At 38.5% G+C, this 26,531-nt stretch overlaps 1 protein-coding gene across 4 annotated transcripts in view; it reads right to left on the bottom strand.

Annotated features, from left to right (window-relative positions):
• MSH3 (mutS homolog 3) overlaps positions 1-26,531 on the bottom strand; it is a 211,435-nt gene that overhangs the window by 127,895 nt on the left and 57,009 nt on the right. For all 4 annotated transcript variants that reach the window (XM_070045159.1, XM_030846850.2, XM_070045157.1 and 1 more), the window contains exon 8: positions 21,924-22,090. In XM_070045159.1, the coding sequence (XP_069901260.1) occupies positions 21,924-22,090 (167 nt within the window). The remainder of the gene's footprint in view (positions 1-21,923; positions 22,091-26,531) is intronic.

The raw sequence follows: 26,531 nt of genomic DNA, 5'->3' as shown, positions 1-26,531 counted from the left end.
GATTCCAAGCTTGCTGAGTGATTAATTCTTTCCTCTGAGGACAGAATGCAATAGAGATCGAGATTGACTAAAACAGACTATGTAACATAGTTACAATGCTTCTATATCAGAATTAGGATGAAATTCATTAATTTATTACTTCTTACAATAGGGAACCATCACTTTCTTAGAAGACTGAGGGCATTATGTCAAATTATAAAGACAACCACTAGAATGAAAATATCAGAATAACCCCAGAAGAACAGCAAAGAAAACAGATCATATAGTGGAAGATTCTTTAAGATATAAAAATAGAAAACTGAATATGGACAAACTAATATCAAATATATCTACCATAATGACAAATGTAAATGGGCTAAACTCACTTATTTAAAGAAAATTAACCTCGGATTGGATTACAAAAGAAGAAAACCTGGGACTTCCCTGGTGGCACCGTGGTTAAGAATCTGCCTGCCAATGCAGGGGACACAGGTTCAAGCCCTGGTCCGGGAAGATCCCACGTATCACGGAGCAACTAAGCCTGTGCACCACAAATACTGAACCTGCACTCTGGAGCCCATGAGCCACAACTACTGAAGCCCGCACACCCAGAGCCCATGCTCCGCAACAAGAGAAGCCACCACAATGAGAAGCCTGTGCACCACAATGAAGAGTAGCCCCTAATGCTGAATACTAGTGGTCATAGTAACTATTCTTGTTATTCTTCTGACTTTTCTGGGTCTATTATTAGTGCTTGCTATTGTTGCAGTTGTATAATCTTACACAGTATAGAAGTTTCCTGAAGCATTGCTGTCATTTTTGGTGTTGTCTTGTAATTAATAATGGATGAATGCTGGATGTTGAATTTTATCAAAATACTTTTCACATCTGTCTAGATGATCATACATTTTTCTCCTTTACCTTACTAATGTGATGGGTTATATTATTAGATTTCTTTACGTTGAACTGTTTTTATATTCTTCAGCTAAGGCATCACGCTATCTTGTATCTATCCTTTTTAGTATACTGATGGATTCTCTTTGCTAACATTTAATTTGGGAGATTGATTATATGATTTACACCTTAAAAAAAAAAGAGTAGCCTCTCATTCTTGCAACTAGAGAAAGCCCGCACAGCAATGAACACCCAAAGCAGCCATAAATAAATAAATAGATAGATAGATAAATAAATTTATTTTAAAAAGAAGAAGAAAAACTTTCTACACTACCAATAGGAGCAAAACTTAAAGTAATTCTGAAAGGTTAGAAAGAAAAGGTTAGCTGGAAAAAAATTGCCCAGATGAATATATTAGGCTAGTGCAAATAAAAAGAAAGCATGGGACGAGATTTTCTTATCAGGCAAGATAAAATTCAGGACGAAAAGCATTATAACAAGACAAAGAGAGGTACTTAATGATAAAAAGGACAAGATGGAAGAAAAGCTTTTCATCCCATATCCTTACAAGAGTTTTAGATTTTTGAACCATTGGAATATACTACTTATTCAAAAAATAAAGTTGTTTCTTTAGAAGAGAGAAAGAGGGCTTCCCTGGTGGCGCAGTGGTTGAGAGTCTGCCTGCCAATGCAGGGGACACGGGTTCGAGCTCTGGTCTGGGAGGATCCCACATGCCGCAGAGCAATTAGGCCCATGAGCCACAACCACTGAGCCTATGCGTCTGGAGCCTGTGCTCCGCAAGAAGAGAGGCCGCGATAGTGAGAGGCCCGTGCAACCGCGATGAAGAGTGGCCCCCACTTGCTGCAACTAGAGAAAAGCCCTTGCACAGAAACGAAGACCCAACACAGCCATAAATAAATAAATAAATAAATAAATAAAAAGCTAAAACTATAAAGCTTCTAGAAAAATATGGAGGAATACGCCTATGAACTTGGTATAGGCACAGATTTCTTAGGAATTAAAAAAGAAAAAAGGAAGAGAGAAAGAAAAAGGAAAGAGTGGATTACAGGATTTACACAACAGCTCCCAGGAGAAGATGTTTGTCCACTTCCCTGGACTTAAACCTGGGAGGCTAAGGAGTCCAGGAAACCGGAATGGCTGCAACCTTCCTGCTACCTTGTGGAACGCAAGAGGGCAAACGCCAGAGGGAGAGACAAAGGAGAAGAGCCCCTAAATCCAGCCATGCCCAATTCCAGCCTACTTTCAAGCTTTTCACTTACATGAGCCAATATGTTCATTTTTAACTTTTAAAAATTCAATAAGAACTCACTATAAAGTATACAGTTTTCAAAAAGCAAAAGAGGAGTCTTTGCTGTCCAGAGAAGGAACTGGACACAATCACACAGGCAGCATCTTAGAAAGATGACAACCTCTACTGTCGGCCAGATGGGCAATAGTGAACTGAGGTGAGAAAGACCCAGTTTGATTTCAGCTGGTGAGCCTGCTTCCGACCAAACCAAGAGGGAGACAGAGTACAAGTCAGAGACTGTAGAGACCAGGAAGCCCCCGGCTACCACTGCACACTTTCCCACCAAGCAGAGATAAAGGGACCTTAGACAAGTTACCACCGGGGGTAGAAATTAAAAGCAGATTTAGGGCAAGCCCCCACAGGGTTAGAAAGACCCGAAGTAAGGAAACACTAGGACCTAGCCCCAGAGGACAGGCCTGTTGGGGAGCCAGAAGAAGAACTGAGAATCTCCTCACTCACTATGCAAACTCCATGGGGCCTCAGACAGAGGAGGCCTAAGGCCCAGGAAGTAACCAAGGCCTGCACGAATGGCAGCTGTGCCTGCTGTTCAAAAGACTAAGACAGGAGGTCTTATCTTATCTTACCTTATCTTAAGGTAAGAAGTCTACACTAGGTAAACTCATGTCTTTCTAAACTTTTCTCTAGCTTTTGATTTTACTTTTTCTTTTATAGTAGTTGTTACTTTAAGGAAAAAAAAAAAATTGCTCATCTGTCTGGAAATTGCTAACCTGACAGGGAAGTACTTCTATCTGCAATGAGGTCAGGAAAACTAAGAGGATTAGAGTGCTCAAACTTTGGGGAACCAGGGGGAAGAGAAAAAGGAAGGGCGAGGGAATGGAGGCAGAAAGCCCAAGGGCCTAGAGAAGGCATCATTTCTGCACACAGTCATAACCTCCCAGCTCTTCTTCCCTGACCCTGGAAATCTTCTCTAAGGATGAACTCCCTTGGAACAATATTTTAAAACCTCCATCCTTTCTTATCTTTCAGTCCATCCCAATCCTGGGTCTTTTTGCCACCCATCTCCACATACCATACCCCCAGCCCTGTGCACATATTCTTACTTATTTAACAAGCCAGCCAAGACTCACCTCCTCTAAGACGTTTTCCCAGAAGAATAACCACATGCTAGGAGAGCCTGTGCTTTCCACTGGACATGTGGGACTGCAGTTTGTAAAGTAATACCTTCAGAAATAAAGCTACTTTGTTTGAAGCACACATGCTTTTTGTCAGGAACTTTACTGCCAGAGATAGAAATACAAACTGTAATATGCATTATAAAGGAATGAAAGTTTCATGGAATATTAACCAAAATAATGTCAACTGTGCTATAAAACATTACTTATTTTGAAGTCCAGAAGCAGAGGTGAAAGAAGGGAATGGTTGCTTCTTTGTGTGTTTTTACTGAGAAGCCATATAATGGAGTGGTTCAGAGCCTATGCTTCAGAGCCAGGAAGTCTGGATCAAATCCCAGTTCTGCCACTTAGTAGTTGGATAACCCCAGACTTAACAGCTCTCTGCCTCAGTTTCCTGGAAATCTGTATTAAAAGAATAGTAGCTCCCTCACAGTGGGTTTGTGAAGATTAAATCAGTCAATAAATATTATAAAGCCCCTAGAATAGTGTCTAATACATAGTGTTAGTTATTGCTGTTATTATTAACATTATTATTGCTACTTAAGAATGAAAGATAGGAATAGTCATGTGCTCAAAGGAAAAGGGAAAAAAGGGAGAGCGCTTTAGAATAGATGAAATTGGGCAGGACAGGCACAAAGGAAAGAACACATCAGCAATGAAAAATATTCTCAGTAGCTACCAAGATGTCTCTAATGGTACCTTTTTCACTCCAGGGGAGCACAGGATGAAAATGAGGAAAAGCTAATGTGGGATTTCAGAAACCACTACCCCTCCCCAAAACAGCACCTCACCTACTTCTGACCTTTGAGTGACTCAAATAAGTCACTCAAAGGTCATTTAAAAGGTCACTTAAATAGCGGTCACTCAAAGGTCACTTAAATAGTGGTCTTCAAAGATGACAAAACAAAAGATACAGGTTAATTTTAAAGTTTACCTTTAGAAAAATTAACAAAAGTTACTAAACTCTAAAACCAATTACCTAGACATGTACACACTACTATATATAAAATAGATAACTAATAAGGACCTACTGTATAGCACAGGGAACACTACTCAATACTCTGTAATGACCCATATGGGAAAAGAATCTACGGGTTGGCCAAAAAGTTCCTTCAGTTCTTAAGTAAAAATAAAAGACATTTTTCATTTTCACCAAGAACTTTATTGAACAACGTATTCACCGTTTTGTTCCACTAACTTCTGCCGTTTTTCAGGCAACTTCATAATTCCATCTTCCCAAAACTTTTTATCTTTTTGAGCAAAGAACTATTCCGGGTGCCTTTTATAGTCTTCCAGGGAATTAAAATTTTTTTCCACTAAGAGAATTTTGTAAAGACAGAAATAAATGGAAATCTGAAGGTGCAATGTCTGGTGAATAAGGTGGATGAATCAGAACTCTCCAGCCAATATGTAACAGTTTTTGCCTGGTCATCAAAGAAACATGTGGTCTTGCATTATCCTGATGGAAGATGACGTGGTTTCTGTTGACTAATTCTGGACACTTTTCATAGAGTGCTGCTTTCAGTTGGTCTAATTGGGAGCAGTACTTGTTGGAATTAATAGTTTGGTTTTCCGGAAGAAGCTCATAATAGAGGACTCCCTTCCAATCCCACGATATACAAAATACATCACCTTCTTTGGATGAAGACCGGCCTTTGGTGTGGTTGTTGGTGGTTCATTTCGCTTGCCCCACAATCTCTTCCATTCTTCCACATTATTGTACAGTATCCACTTTTCATTGCCCATCACAATTTGTTTTAAAAACAGAACGTTTTCGTTACATTTAAGTGGAGAACTGCATGTAGAAATACGGTCAAGAACGTTTTTTTCGCTTAACTTATGTGGAATCCAAACATCAAAGCTATTAACATAATCAAGCTGGTGCACATGATTTTCAATGCTTGATTTGGATATTTTGATTATGTCAGCTATCTGCTGTGTGGTATAACATTGACTGTTCTCAATTAATGTCTCAATTTGATCGCTATCAACTTCAACTGGTCTACCCAATGGTGGAGCATCAGCCAGCGAGAAATCACCAGCACGAAACTTCGCAAACCACTTTTGACACGTTCAATCAGTCACAGCACCAAAAACTCAAATGTTCAGCAAGTGAATGGATAAACAAGTTTGTAGCAATTCTACTGAACAATAAAAAGGAACAAACTACCGATACACTCAAAGCATGGGTGAATTTCACAGGCATTATGCTGAAAGGGGCTGGACATGAAAGAGTACATACTGTAATAATTCCATCTATGTGAAATTCTGTAACAGTCGACTCAGATCAGTATTTGTTTGGCGTAGGAGGTGGACATGGGGAGAAAAATGACTGCAAAGAGGCACAGGGAACTTTCCGGGAAGATGGAAATGTTCTATATCTTAATTGGAGTGGTGGTTATATTGATACATATATTTATCAAAATTGATTTGACTCATATACTTAAAATGTGTAAATTGCATTGCATGTAAATTATACTTAAGGTTGATTAAAAATTAAAGCTTTATTCCAAAAAAATAAAAAATTAAAGCTTTATATATTTGCCATATATAATTTATAGCTGAAAATTTTCTATTAAAAAATCTGAACATTTTGGTACAGATGAACCGGTCTGCAGGGCAGAAATTGAGACACGGATGTAGAGAACAAACGTATGGACACCAAGTGGGGAAAGCGGCAGGGTGGTGGTGGTGGTGTGATTAATTGGGAGATTGGGATTGACATGTGTACACTGATGCGTATAAAATGGATAACTAAAAAAATCTGAACATTTAGACCAACCAATTCCTGTGCCAGTGTGTATTTCAAATACATTTTTGGAATAAGATTCTAATTCAAGTAGTTATTCAGCAAAAAGCAATGATGCAGAGAAGTATCTCATTTTGAAGAAAAACATTTAACTTCAAAAAGTACATTCCATATTTATATGCTTTGAGATGATCATAGTCTAAATGTCATCCACTATTTCACATACACACAATCATCCTAACACGAAGCAAATTTTTACAAAATAATTTACGTTTCCTGTGGTTCAAAGACATTTTTGTTAATCACAAAAATCACAAAATCTTTACCTGACATTATATGCCCTCGAGAAAAAGCAAAAGAAATCCTACTTTTCTGAGAGTCTTATATAATCCTGAAGAGAATGATCAGCATTAAAACATTCTCAGCTTAGTGGAAATTCATCTCAAACATTTTTTTCATGCATGATTAAAAGCATTCTCTCAGTGACAGACACAAAATCAAGACCATTTCACTCGGATCATATGCCTTTGAGTTCATTAACAAGCTCGAGCCTGCCTCAGACAACTTAAAATAACCAATCTTCCTAAACCGATATTTTTCTCTACAAATAACGAACTCTGATATTATCCCAAGAAACAGCTGCTTCAAAAAAAATAATCAAGTTGACGATCTGGAATTCATAGTACATGAATAACTAACTGATGTTTCCTTTTCAATTCAACAAATCTTCACTACAGGAATACATGGAAAAAAGGAGTTCCTTGCTGTGTGTGTGTTATGGGCTGAATTATGTCCTCCTAAAATCCCTGTGTGGAACTCCGAACCTCCAGTACCTCAGAATGTGACCTTTTTTGAAGACAGAGTGCTTACAGAGGTCATCAAGTTGAAGTGAGGTCATTAGGGTGGGCTTTAGTTCAATATGACTGGTGTCCCTAAGAAAAGGGGAAATCTGGACACAGACACACACCCAAAACGAAGACTACATAAAGAAACATAGGAAGAAGATGGCCATCTATGAGCCAGGAGAGAGGCCTGGGAGAGCCTTCCCTCACAGCCCTGAGAAGGAACCAACCCTGCTGGAACCTTGATTTTGGATTTCTAGCCTCCAGAAGTGTAAAACAATAAATTTCTGTGTTTTAAGCCACCCAGTCTGTGGTACTTTGTTACATCAGTCCTAGCAAACTAACACAACCCTACTAAAGGGCTCAGTATCTATTTAGAGGTGCTTATAAACAAATCACTAAAATACCAAGTAGATTGAAAAGAATGCCTGTGGTAGTATCTGCCAATTTCAAGAGTGTAAATATTCTCACCATGGCTGATTTTAAGCTACCAAAGCTTACCTGAAAGAAAATTCCATGGAAATATAACCATCCATTCTCACAAGCCACTACAAGCGAAATCCAGCACAGAGCAAAAACGCAGGCATCAGTATTTAATACACAGGTGATTTCAATGTACAGCCAAGGCTAGAATCCCAACTGAAAATTGCAGGACAGCTTCATAAAAGCAATAAGACTGTTAAAATACAGACTATTTTAGAAGACAGAGGAGGAGAAAACACACCACACCACATAAGAATAGCTTAAGAATGGCAAAATAACAAGTGAAGAATGAAAAAAAGAGCTAATATCTACTGAGCACTTACTATGTTCTATGCACTGTTTTAAACCCATTATATGTATTAACTATCTTAATCCCCACTACTACTCTGTGAAAAAGTTCCATTATTATATACCTGGTTTTGCATAAGAAAACAGAGCCACAGAGAGGTTAATAAGATCCACAGCTAAAAAACGAAAACAAAAACAAAAAACCAAGGAAGCTAGGATTCAAACACAGGTTGTCTGGCCCCAGACTCTGTACTCAGACCACTGTCCTGTGTCATCTCTCATTGTACATGACATGTTTAGAACACAGCAATTAGTCTAGTGCAACAAGAGCCCAGAGAAAGGGACAAGGGACTAGACAGGAGAAAGTGCGCCATCTTCCTGGCTTCGTGCTACCTTACTTAAGCAATGGGTTTTCAACTCAAACTCTTGTAAAATCAATCAATTTAACCTTCTTGCATAACTTGTTGTTTAAAGACGTCCAATCAAATAGAAAAGTCTGGAAGTGAAAATCTATCTGTAAAACAAAATCACCACCTCTTTATTTATATGTGAAAATACGATTTAGACACAAGGATTGCTTAGCAGGCAACTGTCATCATTCAGGAGCAATTAGCGTGGCCTAGAGCCTCCGACAAGGAATGCAGGAAAATCATACACATTCCCTAAGCCACAAAGAGAATTCTGGAAGATGGGGCTGCACTCACTAAGCTCTTGGGGCAAAGACAGCACCACACACGAAAAGCCTAAGTTTTCCACTTCTGAGGTTAGAGGAAAGACACCTATAAACACTTCACATCACCGAGGCCCCGGGGTTGGGGGGGGGGGGAACGAATGAATTCCACTATTGTTTCCAATATTCAGCCAGTATTTAACTTTGGAATTGTTCTTTAAAAAAAAAAAAAGAGAATGCTTTTTATCTATGTATTTGCAGAGCACTGTAAAACATCAGCATTTTGACAAAGGTAGTATTTTAGTATACAGGGTAATGGCAAAACTGAATAAAACACATACCCTTTAAGTAACATCTTTGCATTGTCAGTACAGAGGGAAAGATAAAGTGAAAGGAAACAGGCAAACAAGGAGGGAGAGAGAGGCTTCTCTCCTTTTACAGGCAAATACTTTTATGCTCACAGGGCCTTGGAACTAACCTAAGGAAGCCCTTTCTTCTGCAGAAAAATGACAGAATGTGTTGAGAGGCTAAGTTCTGTGTCTCTCTGTAGCAGTAAGTAGGTGGGAAGGAGGTAGAATATGACAATCAAGCTACAGGCCAGGCTGTTCCCACTGTTCTCCAGAAGGGAGAAGAAATAGGATTTTATTCTCCATGGGTGGGCAATCTCTTGTCTTGCTCAATTTAATCACCCACAAGTAAACTCTGTGATATCCGGGGGTTGAGAGTTAAAAGTTACATAAAGACTGTAAAGTATCCTTACCGATACCTAAATGACTGCCTGGCTTGGCAACCAGGAATTGCTTAAAAAGGGCAGTAACCACTTTATCAAATACTTCCAAACTCCCAATATTTTAGTCAGAAGCAAACTAGTTTTTACATTCTTACTTGCAAAAATTATATCTCAACAGTATTAAACACCTGTCACTTAGTGGCTTATTGGAACAACACACATTTATTATCTCACAGTTCTGTAGGTCAGAATTCTAACACTGGTCTCACTGGGCTGAAATCAGGGTATTGACAGGGCTGTGTTCCCTTTCTGAAGGCTCTGGAAGAGAATCTGGTTCCTTGCCCTTTCCAGTTTCTAGAGGCAGGCTACGTTTCTTGGCTTGTAGCCTCTTCCTCCATCTTCTGAGCCAAAATGGGTGGGTCACACACTCACAGCACATCACTCTGACTCTTCTGACCCCCCCCCCCACCTTCCACATTTAAAGGACTTGTGGTTATTGAGCCCACCTGGATAATCCAGGGTACTCTCCCTACCTTAAAATCAGCTGAGTAGCTCCATTATTTCCCCTCTGTCATTTAACCTCATATATTCACAGGTCCTGGGTTTGGGACAAGGTAATCTTTGGAGACAGAAAGACAGATACATGCATATATGCATACATGCTACTAGACCACCTGTGCCTGATTCCTCACTATAAAAAATTTATAATTTATAAATTACATAGTAATTACTATATAATAATAGTAATTACCTCAAAGATTTGTTGTGAAGATTACCTGAGTTAATATGAGTAATCATCATGGAATATACCTGGTATATAGTAAGAGCTTCACTATTTTTTACAAACTCTTTAGAATTTCTTTTTTTTGGCTGCACTGGGTCTTCGTTGCTGCATGTGGGCTTTCTCTAGTTGCAGCGAGCGGGGGCTACTCTTCGTTGCAGTGCATGGGCTTCTCATTGCAGTGGCTTCTCTTGTTGCGGCACACAGGCCCTAGAGTGTGTGGACTTCAGTAGTTGCAGCACACGGGCTCAGTAGTTGTGGCTCGCGGGCTCTAGAGAGCAGGCTCAGTCGTTGTGGCGCACGGGCTTAGTTGACCCGCGGCATGTGGGATCTTCCCAGATCTTCGAACCCGCGTCCCCTGCATTGGCAGGCGGATTCTTAACCACTGAGCCCCCAGGGAAGTCACTACAAACCCTTATTTCATCTGTGTTTAAACCTTTCTCTCGTTGTGCAATGTATTTTCCCAACACCTGTCTAGTTAAGTGTTGCCTATCCTTCTAGGCCTTCTCTTGCATGATGCTTCCCTACATTGCATAAAATTGCATTTGTCTAATACAGCAGCTACTAATCACACGGAGCTACTGAGCACTTGAAATAGGGCTGCTTGGAATTGAAGTGTGCTGTAAGTGTAAAATACACATTGGATTTCGAAAACTTTGTAAAAAGGAATGTAAAGATTTAATATATAAAAAGGGATGTAACCGTTATATGTTGAAATGATATTTTGGATATACTGAATTAAAGTATATTATTAAGATTAACTGCACCTGTTTCTTTTTACTTTTTAATGTGGCTACCAAAACTTTTAAATTACATATGTGATTCACATTACATTTCTACTGAGCAGTGTTGCTCTACACAGAATTATCCTCTCCCTCTCATGTACTCTCTCAGTATTTAGTTTGCTTTCCTATCACACACACTATATAATCTACTTTGTACTGCAGCGATTTGTATAGGTGCTGGCTTTCCAAGTAGACTGGTAGCCTTTAATGGGCAAAGGTCATGGATCTTCTAATCTCAAGAAGATCCAGGGTAACTGTACAATAACTGCTTATGAAGCTGAATGGAAAGGGAAACATTATTTAGCTAATGTGTTTTGTATACCTTACCTGATTTGTTGTTAACAGGAATGACCGGAAGTCAATCTGTCTTTGAAGCAACTTTTTCTTGGGTTAAATCATGATTAGGATGTATAGCAAATGGCAAAACAAAGCTTCATACAACAATACTTAGCTTATTACATACAACGCACCCATCTATCTTTGACTCCACACTATTGTATTTCTTTTTTTTAAGTGGTAATTGCAACCCACAATATTGTTTTCATAGTCCACTAATGATTTGTGACCACAGCTCAAAAAGCACTGCCTTGATGGGTGGGTCAGGTGCAGGCCTCCCTGGCTGGACACAAACCATCTTAAAGATGTCATGTGATACTCAGCACTCTCCTGATCTCAATGGCCCCACCAGGTAAAGACTAACCCTGTGGTGTGGTCAGGGTCCAACATGGCCATCAGGGAAGACACAGAGATCCACTCATCATGAATTCTTTTCTCCACCAGCCTTCCTGTTAGGGCTGGGGGCAATTTAGTACACAATCTAGTACAGTGTGTTCAGGGCCCATGTCCACTCCCTTGAGATGGAGAGCCCAGCTCAGCATGGCCAATGGATCAGAGCTGAAGGTACAAAGTAACAGAAAGAGCTCATGATGGTGCTGAGGGAAAGAGTCCTAAGAACTTGTCAGAGTTTTCTGAGCTGCTGTTGTGTGAAGGGGCTCCCAAGCAAGCCTGGAGAAACGGCATCAACCTCAGCATTATGTATATTAAATCAAATTATATATTGAATCAAATACTAGACAGGTATTTTCTTTAAAAAGGTGAAGGGAGGAGGGGTAAGGAAGGGAAGAGGGAAAGGGAGGTAGAGAAGAAAAATGGTAGAGGGAAAAGGCAAGCCAGGACTTCACAGACTTTTATTGCTCTAGGGATGAAGACTTGGGTTAGTGGTTAAAAAGTATTCACAAAAAGAGGATGGGAGGGAGAAGAACTTCCTGGCCTGAAAATAAGAGATAAGGGAATAATTTCAGAGTAATCAACAAAAATAATGGAAATTAGTAAGAAATCTCCTTTCAGCAGAATGGTTTGACAGGAAGGAGTCATTGAAAAGACTAATGGATAAGTCTGCGACCACAAAGGCTCCGACATAAGCAAGCCTGGTGGGGAGGCGGGGTGCGCTTTGAACCAAGGTTTTGGTTTAAGGTAGACAATGAAAGGAAGCTTTGTTAGAAAGGAAGAACGTGAAATGAATCTTTGAACTATGAAGAGGGAAAGGGAAGAAAAATAATTGAAGAGATTCTAAGGATAGATGGCTACCTTTTTAAAGAGTTCAATTATGGAGATTTTTGTACTTCATACTGCTATTAGGTTATATCTTAATGATGGCAGGAGGTGGACTTATCAACATCAAATAGGACTGGAGATCTAGTGGGCTTTGCCACTAATTACCTTGGTGATCATGTAACTTCAGAATAAAATGTTTTAGTTAATTAGGAGACTTTATGAAATTAAATCTCCAAGCCCAAACAAACAGGTGATTTACAAAAATCAAGTAAAAGTAGTAGAACAATTCTGCACATCTCACACAATTGCTTCCCAACTTTTCTGTTCAAGTAGACTGGCCCCACCTTGGGAGTTCTCTGTAGTAATCATTCCTCCACACTCCTCAAATTCTGTTTTTTCCTATTCAACTACTATCAATAAACCTATAACATGTACACCCCATTATTCTTTTAAAATAGAGATATTCCTGAGGAGTTACACTCAATGAAAATGCACAAAGACGCTCACTATTTAGATAAACCACACAGCAAACACTCTTGTAGAATATCTATTAATTTATTGTGTTTTAAAATCTGGATTTTCATATATATGAGTTAAAAGTGCTACCCATTAAGGGCTTCCCTGGTGGCACAGTGGTTAAGAATCCGCCTGCCAATGCAGGGACACGGGTTCGAGCCCTGGTCCAGGAAGATCCCACATGCCGCAGAGCAACTAAGCCCTTGCGCCACAACTACTGAGCCTGCGCTCTAGAGCCTGAGAGCCACAACTACCGAAGCCCGCGTGTCTAGAGCCCGTGCTCAGCAACAAGAGAAGCCACCGCAGTGAGACGCCCACGCACCGCAATGAAGAGTAGTCTCCACTCTCTGCAACTAGAGAAAGCCCGCGTGCAGCAAGACCCAACGCAGCCAAAAATAAATAAATATATAAATTTTTTTTAAAGTGCTACCCATTAAAAGTTCTAGCTAGAGATATAAAAACTATCTGCACCAAGAAAACTACTGAAAATACAATGGCATTTCTACCAGAGAAGGAATTAATATAATTTTTAAAAGGAAATCAATATAAAACAGATTTTTAATATATTAAGACTTCCTCTTTAAATGTTTGCCTTGAGACACATTTTCCTACTGTGTATTAGATTTATTTCTGCTACTTAATCCACTACCATATCTACTACCACAATCAATATTCTAATTTTGAATTTTCTAAATAGTGAAGTGAAAATTATTACCTAATAAACAGAATGAAACAGAATGGAAAAAGGAGCCAACTTTACCTTTTATCTTCTACTCTAGAAACAAGGAATAAAGAAAATAAGAAAAACAGAACAGAAAGAGAAAAAAACAAAAAAAAGATTTCCTATGAGCATCACAGTAGAAAAAGTTTCAAGTGCCAGAGATGAGGTTGGAACTGTCAAATTTGCTGTCAAATGATAGGAAATTAATATGGTCTTCCCAAAATGAGTTGGCTATCCTCATACCATTTAAATACACATTTACCATCATATATCCTGTACGAATTTCCAGCTACTACAACAATCCCTTCGTGTTTATAAAATCCAATTCATTTTTCCTAAGAAAAACAAACAGGAAATATTCATTATTCTCCTTATTCCAAAAGTTACTTGTTTAGTCATTCACTCATCAAGCATTTATTAAGTACCTACTATATTCAAGCTACTATAATAGGTCCTGGGGACACAAAAGATTATTATGACACAGTTTCTGCCACGAGCCATCCCTTCTTTGCCTTTTTCTGAGGAGACTCTTAATCCAACCCCTCCTTAATATTGCTCTCTCTCCACTGTTCCAACCTTGATTCTCTTTCAGTTCCACTTTATACAATCTTTCTCTCCAAACCCCACATCTGTCCTGCCTTAGGCTGCTACACTCACCCTGGCAGGGCAGCCAACCAAACTAGTTTCTTTTCCCTGAGAAAGCCACGCTCTCTCAAACCCCCATCAGCCTGGCTGTCATTCTCGAGTCTCAACGCTGGCATACTCTTCTGGGAAGCCTCGCTTAAATGCACAGACAAAGCTTCGTGTTCTTATGCTACCAGTGACTCTATAAGACCATAACATTTGGCACTTTTGTTATAACTGTTCGTTTTCATGACTACCAGCCCTGTAGACTGTAAGAATCTGGAAGGTAGCGACCTTACTCATTTTTGTATCTTCACCATCTAGTAATAAGCTTGGCACACAATGAATATTTTTAAGAATGAATGAATGAATGAATGGATGGATGAATAATAACGTGCAAATCAGAGGATGGATCAAAAGGTGAGAATCCACTGCAAACATCTATCAATACAAATATTTCTTAGGGATAAGAAAAGAATCATCAATCAGAATTTACTGCCTGTTATCTAAATTAATAAAATAAACTTGAAGGTGTAATAAAATACCTCAATTAGAAAGGTCAACTACTATAAAAAATGGAGACGAGCCCAACTCCAAGGAGCTTAAATGCCCTTTCTGGACCTCAAATACATCACCTGTATTTCTCTTAAACTCTGGTTTGGATTTTTTTCATTCAAGCAATGGTCCCATTTATACTGGATTTAGCTCTAACACTCATACAGAACTTAAATGACAAGAAGCAGATAAACATGACATATGCTGCCCCTAAAGTGTGCTCCAGCATGTTCCCCCTACCTCAGGCATTCCCCCTCCACCTTCAAGAATGTTCCCACATCTGCAAGTACATCACTACTACAACTCAGTAGTTTTTGGTAAACCAACCCACTGTTTTTTCAACACAAATACCAACTTAAGAATCTTCCTATGCCATAAAAATTTATGAAATCACAGGTTTGATTCACTAATTATACATTTTTAATATACCTTAAATAAATATTTAACTATGAAAGTAAAAAATATTTATTTGTGAACTGCTTGGAATTCTATCAAGTAAGTAAACCAAGTGTGACTCGGCTCCACCAGTGCTCAGAATCACCGACTCCCAACCTTCCCTGTTCCAGGGCCACTCCTCTTTTGACCTAAGACTCTACACCTGATTTATGCCCTTCTCCAGGCTCTCTGAATTCACTTGGTTTTGAGTTTCCTTCAATTCTTTTCGAATTTTAACTTAAATACTTATTTTTTTTTTTTGGTAATAAGCAATAAAGGAGAAACTTTATAAAAAGCTAATATGACTTAATCCTCGTGACAGCACTCTGATGGAGGACTGGTAAAACTTCACTACGGTTATTTTTTGTCTGCTCAGATTGTTAATTCACCAAAGAACGGAAGAAGGACTTTCCCCATTGGTTGTGCTTTTAAAAATATTCTAACATGCTTAAACTTTAGGTGATACCAAAACAAATTTTAAACTGTTTTAAATTATAAAAAATTTGAAAACGGAGTTTTCTTTTTCCCTGAGTCAGACTCACCCCACGTACAAAACTACAGTAAAGATTTGCACATTGGATTATCAACATAATCCAAGTGCTTTTTAAATTTTATTTTAATTAAATTAAAGTAATATCAAGGAAGCAAAGTTCATTCATACTCAGAACAATCTCTAAAATAAGATCTTGATTAGAAGCACTTTTGCTCTGGGAAAGAAGAGTAAACACACTTTTCCCTCTTTCTCTTGCTGAGTACAATTCCCTGGACATTATACATAAAACAAACAGAAGACACTCTGAAAGGCAGACAGAAAGCAGACCAGCAGGGAACTCAAGACCTAGAGGTGAGTCCCCTGAGTTTACTTTTGCCACATATATCCCAGCCTTGGAGGTGAAGAAGCTGACAATCGGGAAAGGCCAACAGGAGCAGGCAAAAAAGGTCCAACAATCCTGCTCTCCCCAAACACCCAGGAAAGGTGCAGCCAAGCAAGACAGAAAACTCTTAGACAATAACCACTCTACTCCAGCCAAACACCACAGTAAAAAAATGTGGTCCAACTCCACCCATGCTAGCAAAGGCCAAGGGGGGAACCTAGACATCCTTTCTCACCAGATGGATAAATGGTATCAACTGGTCACGGTTAGTTTTTAGCCAAGTATAATTTTCTAAATGTCATGCAGCTTCAGAAAATTTTAAGAGTTAATATTGTAAAAAATTCATACACACCACTGACCATATCATTTGCAACAGATGGACTACAACTACATATCCCTACCTTGTCCTGGTTCTCTACCTGGCTCTTTATCTCCTCCCTTTATGTTTCTTTCTATCCTTCTTCCTCCGACTCCCAACTACTGACATTCTCCAAATTCTTTGATCTTATCCTTTTCTCTGTACACTTTTTTCTTTTATGGGAACTGTTTATTTATTTCTTTTATCTCAACACTCGCACTAGGCCTCTTCTCTTTTATCATGCCATTCTTTGCCCAGAGACCCAACTGCCTTCCATTAGGAGTCCACACCCCTTGGCTGGATTTTAATGTCCTTGACTCTCTCTTCCCCCAACTCTCAGCACGAAAGTTCTCCTCCAATCAGAAAAGTCTCCCCACTGTTTTCACACTTCCTCTACTATTTCCAGCCTGTGGGCCCCAGAGTTCATGTCGTTTCCACACAAACATACTGTCCTCCCTCCCCACTACCAATTCAAAGCCCCCTCTCCTGCAAATGCCCCTATGCCAGCCAACCTCCTCCAACAGGCCTTCCTTGGTTATGTCAGGGCCCAGAAAGCTCTCCCTCTCTGTACTCAAAGTTGACCATCATCTGCTCTGTTCATCTGACTTGCCTCAAAAATCAGTTTCTTTGAGAACTAGTAAATATTAATTAATATTTGTTTATTTTTTTCTATACCTTTCCTCTTGACCAGTTTTTTTTTTTTTTTTTTTTTTTTTTTTTTTTTTTTTTTTTTTTTGCGGTATGCGGGCCTCTCACTGTTGTGGCCTCTCCCGTTGCGGAGCACAGGCTCCGGTCGCGCAGGCTCAGCGGCCACGGCTCACGGGCCCAGCCGCTCTGCGGCACGTGGGATCTTCCCGGACCGGGGCACGAACCCGTGTGCCCTGCACCGGCAGGCGGACTCTCAACCACCGCGCCACCAGGGAAGCCCTTGACCAGTTTTATAAACATATAACATCTCTAAGCTAAAGTGATCTTAACTGCAGTTAATACAGTGCTTAAAATCATTACTTTCCCTTTGTTTCTCTCTATAGAGAATGTAAGAATGTATACATTCTTACAACAAATGGAAAAGATAACAATTAATATAGTAAGACTAATTTTCTAAGAACCAAACTGAAATCTATAAACACACTTTACATAAATGATCTATAAAATTTTACATAAATTATCTATAAAAGATAATTCACTGAAGAAAAATTGATAGTTTATCATTATTGAGAAAGAATAAATTTAGCTTAGGACTATCTTTGACTAATAGTTATTTACTCTAAATTATCATACAATACAAATTAATTCTGTATCTAGACAAATAAAAGTAAAGCTTTTCGTAGTCTTTCAATTGTTACCCATGGTATATGAAATGCTTTGGAGACCTCTTGTGGTCAAAGTTAAAAAGTACAAAACAAAACAAAAAACCTAATACGTACTTAAAATGGATATTCTGTAATTCCAAAACATTCTGCCTTTTCTCACAAAGCTCTATTATGTCTTCAGTATTAATAAAATATCAACCACTAAATGACAAAAACGGATGGTTTTAACTTCAGGTTTATAGTGTAAGAAAAAAAAAGGAATTCTAAATCTGAGACTCAAGAACCTACCCATCACTATTTAAAACAAAGAAGAAGATACCACCAGAAACACAAAACAAACTTTTCTCCTTGAAAATTCAATGCTATGTTATTTACTGGTAGTAAATATGGAACAGAGTTTTGGCAAGCTCTGTTCTTCATACCCTAATTAAAAGCATTCCCGGGCTTCCCTGGTGGCGCAGTGGTTGAGAGTCCGCCTGCCGATGCAGGGGACATGGGTTCGTGCCCCGGTACGGGAAGATCCCACATGCCGCGGAGCGGCTGGGCCCGTGAGCCGTGGCCGCTGAGCCTGCGCGACCGGAGCCTGTGCTCCGCAACGGGAGAGGCCACAACAGTGAGAGGCCCGCATACCGCAAAAAAAAAAAAAAAAGCATTCCCGATCCCCGTTGCTAACTTTTTCTTTTTTTTTCTTTTAAACAAGGCTAGGAACTGTATCTCAGGTTGATAAAAGCTAAATTGTATGGATGTTAAAGTGGACCCACTAGCATTTAGGGAGAAATTAAGGTAGGACCACACTTCACACAGTAAAGCAAAATAAAAGTGAATTAGAAGTTGAATGTAAAAATTTTTTTAAAATAATAAATCGACTAAAATAAAATATAAGTAATTGTGTAAGTGTTTTCAGAATAAGGAGAGATATTTCTAAGCATAAAAATAATGGAATGCTACCATTAAGTATGGAGGCTTAATTGGTCCAGGCAGTACACTAAAAATACAGAGAAATAGTGAATTAATATATAATCAAAAATGTTTTTTCAAGAGATTCAAAAAAAAAAAAAAAAGGAAATCCCCAAGGGCCAAAAACCATATGAAAATCATAGCTGTGGATGGGAGATGACACCGTAAAGGGCCATGCACAGAGAGTAGAATATGAAGATCCAACATACTTCTAGTAGGAGGTCTAGTGGAACAGAGGGGAGAGGCAGTATTCAGAGAGATAATGGCTGATGGGAATAACAGAAAGAACAGCTTCCATCTATAGAGAGCTTTTTATGCTGGGTGCTGTTTCAAGCACTTTGCCTTTATTTTAACTTATTTAATGCTCACAGCAATCCTATGAGGTAAACACGCTTACTTTCTCTATTTTACAGAAAAGGAAACTGAAGGACAACACAATTGAGTAATTCAACCAAAGTCGCTACGAGGAAAGCCAATTTTCGAACCCAAACCCTATGTCACAAGAGCCACACTGCTTGACCGTTTGACTTTTGAATCTCTACTGCTCCATTCTACACCTAGATATGGATCAGCTTTAGACTACACAGAAATGTGGATTAACTGTTGAGTGTTTAGTCCATTATGTGAATAAAATAAAAAATTACATGTGGTTAGTACACACAGAAAAAATTACATACTCCCAATGCTAACCAGAAAAGTACAAAATAAAACAAGACAAAGGCAGTCATCAAATTTGGTAAAACCCACATATGACACCCAAACTATCTTTGGTATGCCAAATGGCTTTTGAATCTCATTTGATGAGTAAACATTTAGGAACATCCCCAGGCTTGCCAGCCAAAAAATTCCATTTTGGCAATGTCTTTGTGGAATGTTTTATTGAATTTTGCCTTTATTTTTTTATAAAAATAAGTGCTTTGTGACCATCTAGAGGGGTGGGATAGGGAGGGTGGGAGGGAGACGCAAGAGGGAGGAGATATGGGGATCTATGTATATATATATAGCTGATTCACTTTGTTATACAACAGAAACTAACACAACAATGTAAAGCAATTATACTCCAATAAAGATGTTAAAAAAAAAAGAAGACTTTCTAGTTAGAATGCTGTGATTATACTGTAGCTAGAATTGAATATATCCAATTTTCTGAGAATGAATAATAATCATGGTATGAGATATGATAATATAGTCTCAAATATTTTGTCTAGTTAAAAAAGTGTTTGTCACCAAAATGGGATAATCTATGCCAACTGAAGAATTTCCAGTTGTCTACATTAATTTATACATTTGTCTGTTGAGCATTATATCTTGTGTGAAAGATTTCTAAATGATGTGCTGTTTCAAAATCTTAATGTGGTCTTCATTTCTAGCTGTTGTTCAGTAGTACTGGTTTGAATCATAGTATTCTACTAAAAATAAATCATAAATTATGAAAATAAATAAATGAAAGCTAAAAAATAAGTGGAAATCAGAAAAATGAGTGTTGATTCAACTGATCAATTTTAATCTCAATTACATCTAATTTAATCAAATATACACTCAGGTATGAAGGAAAATTAACAAAATCAAAGATATAAAATATGGGAAATATAGTTTTAGAAGACTATCTTTAAAATCTTTAGAGATTTTATTAACTTTTTTAGCCCTCCAAAGGCAGCATCCCTTATCAAGTCTACTTGTCTGACTTTTAATTATCCAAGTTTGAACACTGTCAGAAAAGGATTAAGAACAAAATAAGGGGAATTCATGCAGAATTTTTCGTCTATCCAATTGGCAGAAATTATTTCAGTGATCACTTCCCATACTAGCAAGGGCTCAAACAACCTACCTATACTACAGTGGTAGAAGTATAAATTAATATTACCAACTCTAGCAAGCAATCGAGAGTTTCCTAAATGTTTATACTCTCTAACCAATTAATTCCACTTTCAGGAATTTAGCTTAAGGAAATAATCAGAAATGCACACAAATATTTCTATGCATGGATATTCATCATAGCAATATTTGTAATACTGAAAAAAATGAAAACAATCTAACAAAAGGGGAATAGATAAATTACTGTATGATCCACTTATATGACTGAATGTTATGTAGTCATCTTGTCTTCATAAATACTGACTGAAATATTGGCAGATGCAATGATGTTCTCTAGAATTTGCTTCAGATAAATAATCCAGGGATGGAGAGCGTAGAGTTATAGATGAAATGAGATTGGCTGGTTGAGAAATACTGAAGCTGGTTGATGGATTCATGGGGTTCACTAAACTATTCAGTATAATTTCATATACGTTTGAAATTTTCCATAATAAAGTAAAAAAATACATGGGGAATTTAAAAAAAACAGAATACAAAACTGATTTTGTAACATGAATCAAAGTTTATAAACAAAAAATGATTATACCCAGAAATAATACACCAAGATGTTTAACAGTAGTTATCTCTGAGTTATAGCTTGTTATTTTTATGGGGTTTTTTTAACTCTCAACTTTTCCTAAATGAATATGGATTAGGGTTACAATCAGAAAAACATATTTTGAAAGCTACTTTGAAAGAATTTCAAGTCAGATGAAAAAGGAACATTTAACTCGAAGAACAAAGAAACATACAGAACTTCACTGAATCAATTAATTTGATTTTCCAACTGATTTGTCAACCTATTAAATATAAATCTTCGTGGGCTCTCCGGCCTGGTCTAAAGTCCAAATTCCTCAATATATAAAGTCCTCTTCACCCGGGCCCCAGCCCACCTTTTCAGTCTCTTCTCCCACCAAACTCCTTGGGTAACAGTACAGAATCTTCTCACCTAGGCACCTTCATGTCTGTCATGCAATACATCATGTTTTGGGAATCCAGTTAGGTCTCTACACATCTGCTTCTCCCGCTGGATTATAAACTCTGCCAGACACATATCACAAGCACATCTTCTCCCTCCATACGCCATCGTGCCTAGCACACTGCCTCATAAATAAGAGGAGTGACCAGAGATCTAGTAAATTTAACTAGTGGACTCAGCCACAAATTGAAACTTGCAGCACAAATAAGGCATTTCCAAAATTATATAAACTTTCTAAGAAATGATTACCTGCAGAAACTGAAGATTAATTACCAAATAATATCATTTAATAATATCATAAACCCTTTAATTTCAAATAATTTCATTAAATATCATAACCCCCTTTAAAAAGAGCAACTTCTAAAAGCCTTCATTAAGGTGACATTAAGGGTCATTTTGGTTTTCTTTTTCGGAATTTCCACTACTACTGATGAAATATTTTTATAAAGAAAAATCATTTTTAACAACTTTATTATCAGTTTGGGAATCAGATCTAAGTTTCAGAATCAACATGACTTTCCAGCAATGTGCCAACTCACCTCACAGCTGTGGTCCTGTGGATGAGCATCTCTGTTTGCTCTGACAAGTCTGATGGAAGCAGAAGCTCCACTGGCTGCAGGCATAATATCCGAGTTTCTAGCTCTGAACGGGAAGCAGAGTCCTGGAAACTGTCGAACACAACCTCACCTGTGGTGGGCTGCACCCCCTAAAAACAAAAATATAATGGCACAGAAAATATATATATTTTCCCCATTGTAACTATGACACAGCATTAATAAACGTGGAAATAGTAAAGACGACACTCACAAGTATGTACTTGCATTTCTAAAATGTTTGAAAACCTGTCTGCTTTCCAAGACTCTTAAATAAGAAGTCAGACTCACCAATCTAAACTATGCTAGATGGGATTTTAGAGAGACACCCTGAGTCCAACTAAGTCCTGGATCTAACACACCGGACTGAGTGACTGTGACAAGTCATTAAACCCTCCTGGGCCTCAGGGTCATCCTCTGTAACTGGGGATAAACCAGCCTACTTCCCTCACAGAGTTATTGTAAGGGTCAAATCAGAAAATAAATGAACACCTTCTAAGCTATAAAGTACTGTACAAATAGTGGCTGCCAATACTGAGAGTAAGAAGTGATATGTTTCTAGAAACATGGCCACCACAGTAGGAGTAAGGTACTATTTCAATATATAAAATTAATAAATAAAAAATATAGGGGGGATGGGAGTGTCTGTCCTGAAGGCGAGGTCTGGGTGGCTCACCACAGCATCCACTACACAGCTTTTCTTTCTGGCATGTTAATTTCTTTATTGGAGTCACATTCTTTTGGTTTTTTTAGTTAAAAAGATTTTTTTTGGCTGCATTGGGTCTCCGTTGCGGCATGCGGGCTTTCTCTAGTTGCAAAAGCCTTCTTGGAATCTGACATGTTATCACTTTGGGACCGCTGGCCAGCTGCTCCTGACTTGGCCACATGAAGGCTCAGACTGTCCCAGTCTCTGAACTGAAGAGAACTAACACTATTAGCATATCTCTCACTACCAATGCAAGGTATTTCAATGAAGAGTAACAGGAAGACATCTACAAATCCCAGACTGGCATATGCAAGTTCTGAGGAATGGTGGAATAACCCAATGTATCTGGGTGACCTTTGGAGACAGCTGAGACAGAACTACAACAGGGCAGTGGCTGACACCCAACTCACAGCTCATCTTCTCCAGCCGTGTGGCTGATGGTTCAGGGTGCTCCAGCAGGCTGTCAGGCCTGAGCCTCTGACGTGGGAGAGCCGAATTCAGGACATTGGTCCATCAGAGACCTCCCAGCACCATGTAAATCAATCTGTGAGAGCTCTCCCAGAGATCTCCATCTCAACGCTAAGACCCAGCTCCACTCAACGACCAGCAAGCTCCAATGCTAGGCACCCCATGCCAAACAACTAGCAAGACAGAAACACGACCCCACCCATTAGCAGAGAGGCTGCCTAAACTCATACTAAGTTCACAGACACCCCAAAACACACCACCAGATGTGGTCCTGCCCACCAGAACACAGGCACCAGTACCCTCCACCAGGAAGCCTACACAACCCACTCAACCAAACTTACCCAATGGGGGCAGACACCAAAAACAACGGGAACTACGAACCTGCAGACTAGGAAAAGGACACCCCAAACACAGTAAGTTAAACAAAAGGAGAAGACAGAGAAATACACAGCAGGTGAAGGAGCAAGGCAAAAACCCACCAGAGCAAAAAAATGAAGAGGAAATACAGAGTCTACCTGAAAAAGAATTCAGAGCAATGATAGAAAAGATAATCCAAACTCCTGGAAATGGATCAGGAATGAGGAATGAGGAAAACACAAGAAACGTTTAACAAGGACCTAGAAGAACTAAAGAGCAAACAAACAATGATGACCACCACAAAAAATGCAATTTAAAATTCTCTAGAAGGAATCAATAGCAGAATAACTCAGGCAGAAGAACAGATAAGTGACCTGGAAGACAAAATAGTGGAAATAACTACCACAGAGCAGAATGAACAATAAAGAATGAAAAGAACTGAGGACAGTCTCAGAGACCTCTGGGACAACATTAAACACACCATAATTTGAATTATAGGGGTCCCACAAGAAGAGAAAAAGAAAGGGACTAAGAAAATATTTGAAGAGATTATAGTTGAAAATTTCCTTAATATGGGAAAGGAAATAGTCAATAAAGCCCAGGAAGCGCAGAGAGTCCCATACAGGAGAAATCCAAAGAGAAACACTCCAAGACACATATTAATCAAACTATCAAAAATTAAATACAAAGAAAAAATATTAAAAGCAGCAAGGGAAAAGCAACAAATAACATACAAGGGAATCCCCATAAGGTTAACAGTTGATCTTTCATCAGAAACTCTGCAAGCCAGAAGGGAGTGGCAGGACATATTTAAACTGACGAAAAGGAAAAAGATTACTCTACCCAGCAGGGATCTCATTCAGGTTCAACAGAGAAATTAAAGCCTTTACAGACAAGCAAAAGCTAAGAGAATTCAGCACTACCAAATCTGCTTTACAACAAATGCTAAAGGAACTTCTCTAGGCAGGAAACACAAGAGAAGGAAAAGACCTACAATAACAAACCCAAAACAATTAAGAAAATGGTAATAGGAACATACATATCAATAATTACCTTAAATGTAAATGGACTAAATGCTCCAACCAAAATACACAGACTGGCTGAATGGATAAAAAAAACAAGACCTGTACATATGCTATCTTCAAGAGACCGACTTCAGACCTAGGGACATATACAGACTGAAAGTGAGGGGATGGAAAAAGATATTCCACGCAAATGGAAATCAAAAAAAAGCTGGAGTAGAAATTCTCATATCAGACATAATAGACTTTAAAATAAAGACTACTGGGTTTCCCTGGTGGCGCAGTGGTTGAGAATCTGCCTGCCAATGCAGGGGACATGGGTTCGAGCCACGGTCTGGGAAGATCCCACATGCCGCGGAGCAACTAGGCCCGTGAGCCACAACTACTGAGCCTGCGCATCTGGAGCTTGTGCTCCGCAACAAGAGAGGCCGCGACAGTGAGAGGCCCACACACCGCGATGAAAAGTGGCCCCCCGCTTGCCGCAACTAGAGAAAGGCCTCGCACAGAAACGAAGACCCAACACAGCCAAAAATAATAAATGAATATATAAATAAAAATAAAGACTATTACAAGAGACAAAGAAGGACACTACATAATGATCAAGGGATCAATCCAAGAAGATATAACAATTGTAAATATTTATGCACCCAACATAGGAGCACCTCAATATATAAGGTGCTGTATATGTTAACAGTCATAAAAGGGGAAATCAACAGTAACACAATCACCCCACTTTAACACTTTAACACCCCACTTTCACCAATGGACAGATCATCCAAAATGAAAATAAATAAGGAAACACAAGCTTTAAATGACACATTAAACAAGATGGATTTAAATGATATTTATAGCACATTCCATCCAAAAACAACAGAATACACTTTATTCTCAAGTGCTCATAGAACATTCTCCACGATAGATCATATCTTGGGTCACAAATCAAGCCTTGATAAATTTAAGAAAATTGAAATTGTATCAATTATCTTTTCCAAACACAATGCTATAAAACTAGATATCAATTACAGGCAAAAGACTGTAAAAAATACAAACACATGGAGGCTAAACAATACAGTACTAAATAACCAAGAGATCACTCAAGAAATCAAAGAGGAAATCAAAAAATACCTAGAAACAAATGACAATGAAAACATGACAACCCAAAAGCTATGGGATGCAGCAAAAGCAGTTCTAAGAGGGAAGTTTATAGCAATACAATACTACTTCAAGAAACAAGAAACATCTCGAATAAACAACCTAACCTTACACCTAAAGTAATTAGAGAAAGAAAAACAAAAAAAAACCCCACGGTTAGCAGAAGGAGAGAAATCATAAAGATCAGATCAGAAATAAATGAAAAAGAAATGAAGGAAACAATAGCAAAGATCAATAAAACTAAAAGCTGGTTCTTTGAGAAGATAAACAAAATTGATAAACCATTAGCCAGACTCATCAAGAAAAAAAGGGAGAAGACGCAAATCAACAGAATTAGAAATGAAAAAGAAGTAACAACTGACACTGCAGAAATACAAAGGATCATGAGAGATTACTACAAGCAACTCTATGCCAATAAAATGGCCAACCTGGAAGAAATGGACAAATTCTTAGAAAAGCACAACCTTCCGATACTGAACCAGGAAAAAATAGAAAATATAAACAGACCAATCACAAGCACTGATATTGGAAACTGTGATTAAAAATCTTTCAACAAACGAAAGCCCGGGACCAGATGGCTTCACAGGCAAATTCTAGCAAACATTTAGAGAAGACTTAACACCTATCATTCTGAAACTCTTCCAAAATAAAGCAGAGGGAGGAACACTCCCAAACTCATTCTACGAGGCCACCATCACCTTGATACCAAAGCCAGACAAAGATGTCACAAAGAAAGAAAACTACAGGCCATCTATCACTGACGAAGATAGATGCAAAAATCCTCAACAAAATACTAGCAAACAGAATCCAACAGCACATTAAAAGGATCATACACCCTGATCAAGTGGA

The sequence above is a fragment of the Globicephala melas genome, chromosome 3 (genome assembly GCF_963455315.2).
Source record: "Globicephala melas chromosome 3, mGloMel1.2, whole genome shotgun sequence".
Taxonomy (NCBI): Eukaryota; Metazoa; Chordata; class Mammalia; order Artiodactyla; family Delphinidae; genus Globicephala; species Globicephala melas.
This window is presented reverse-complemented; position numbering and strand designations above follow the sequence as displayed.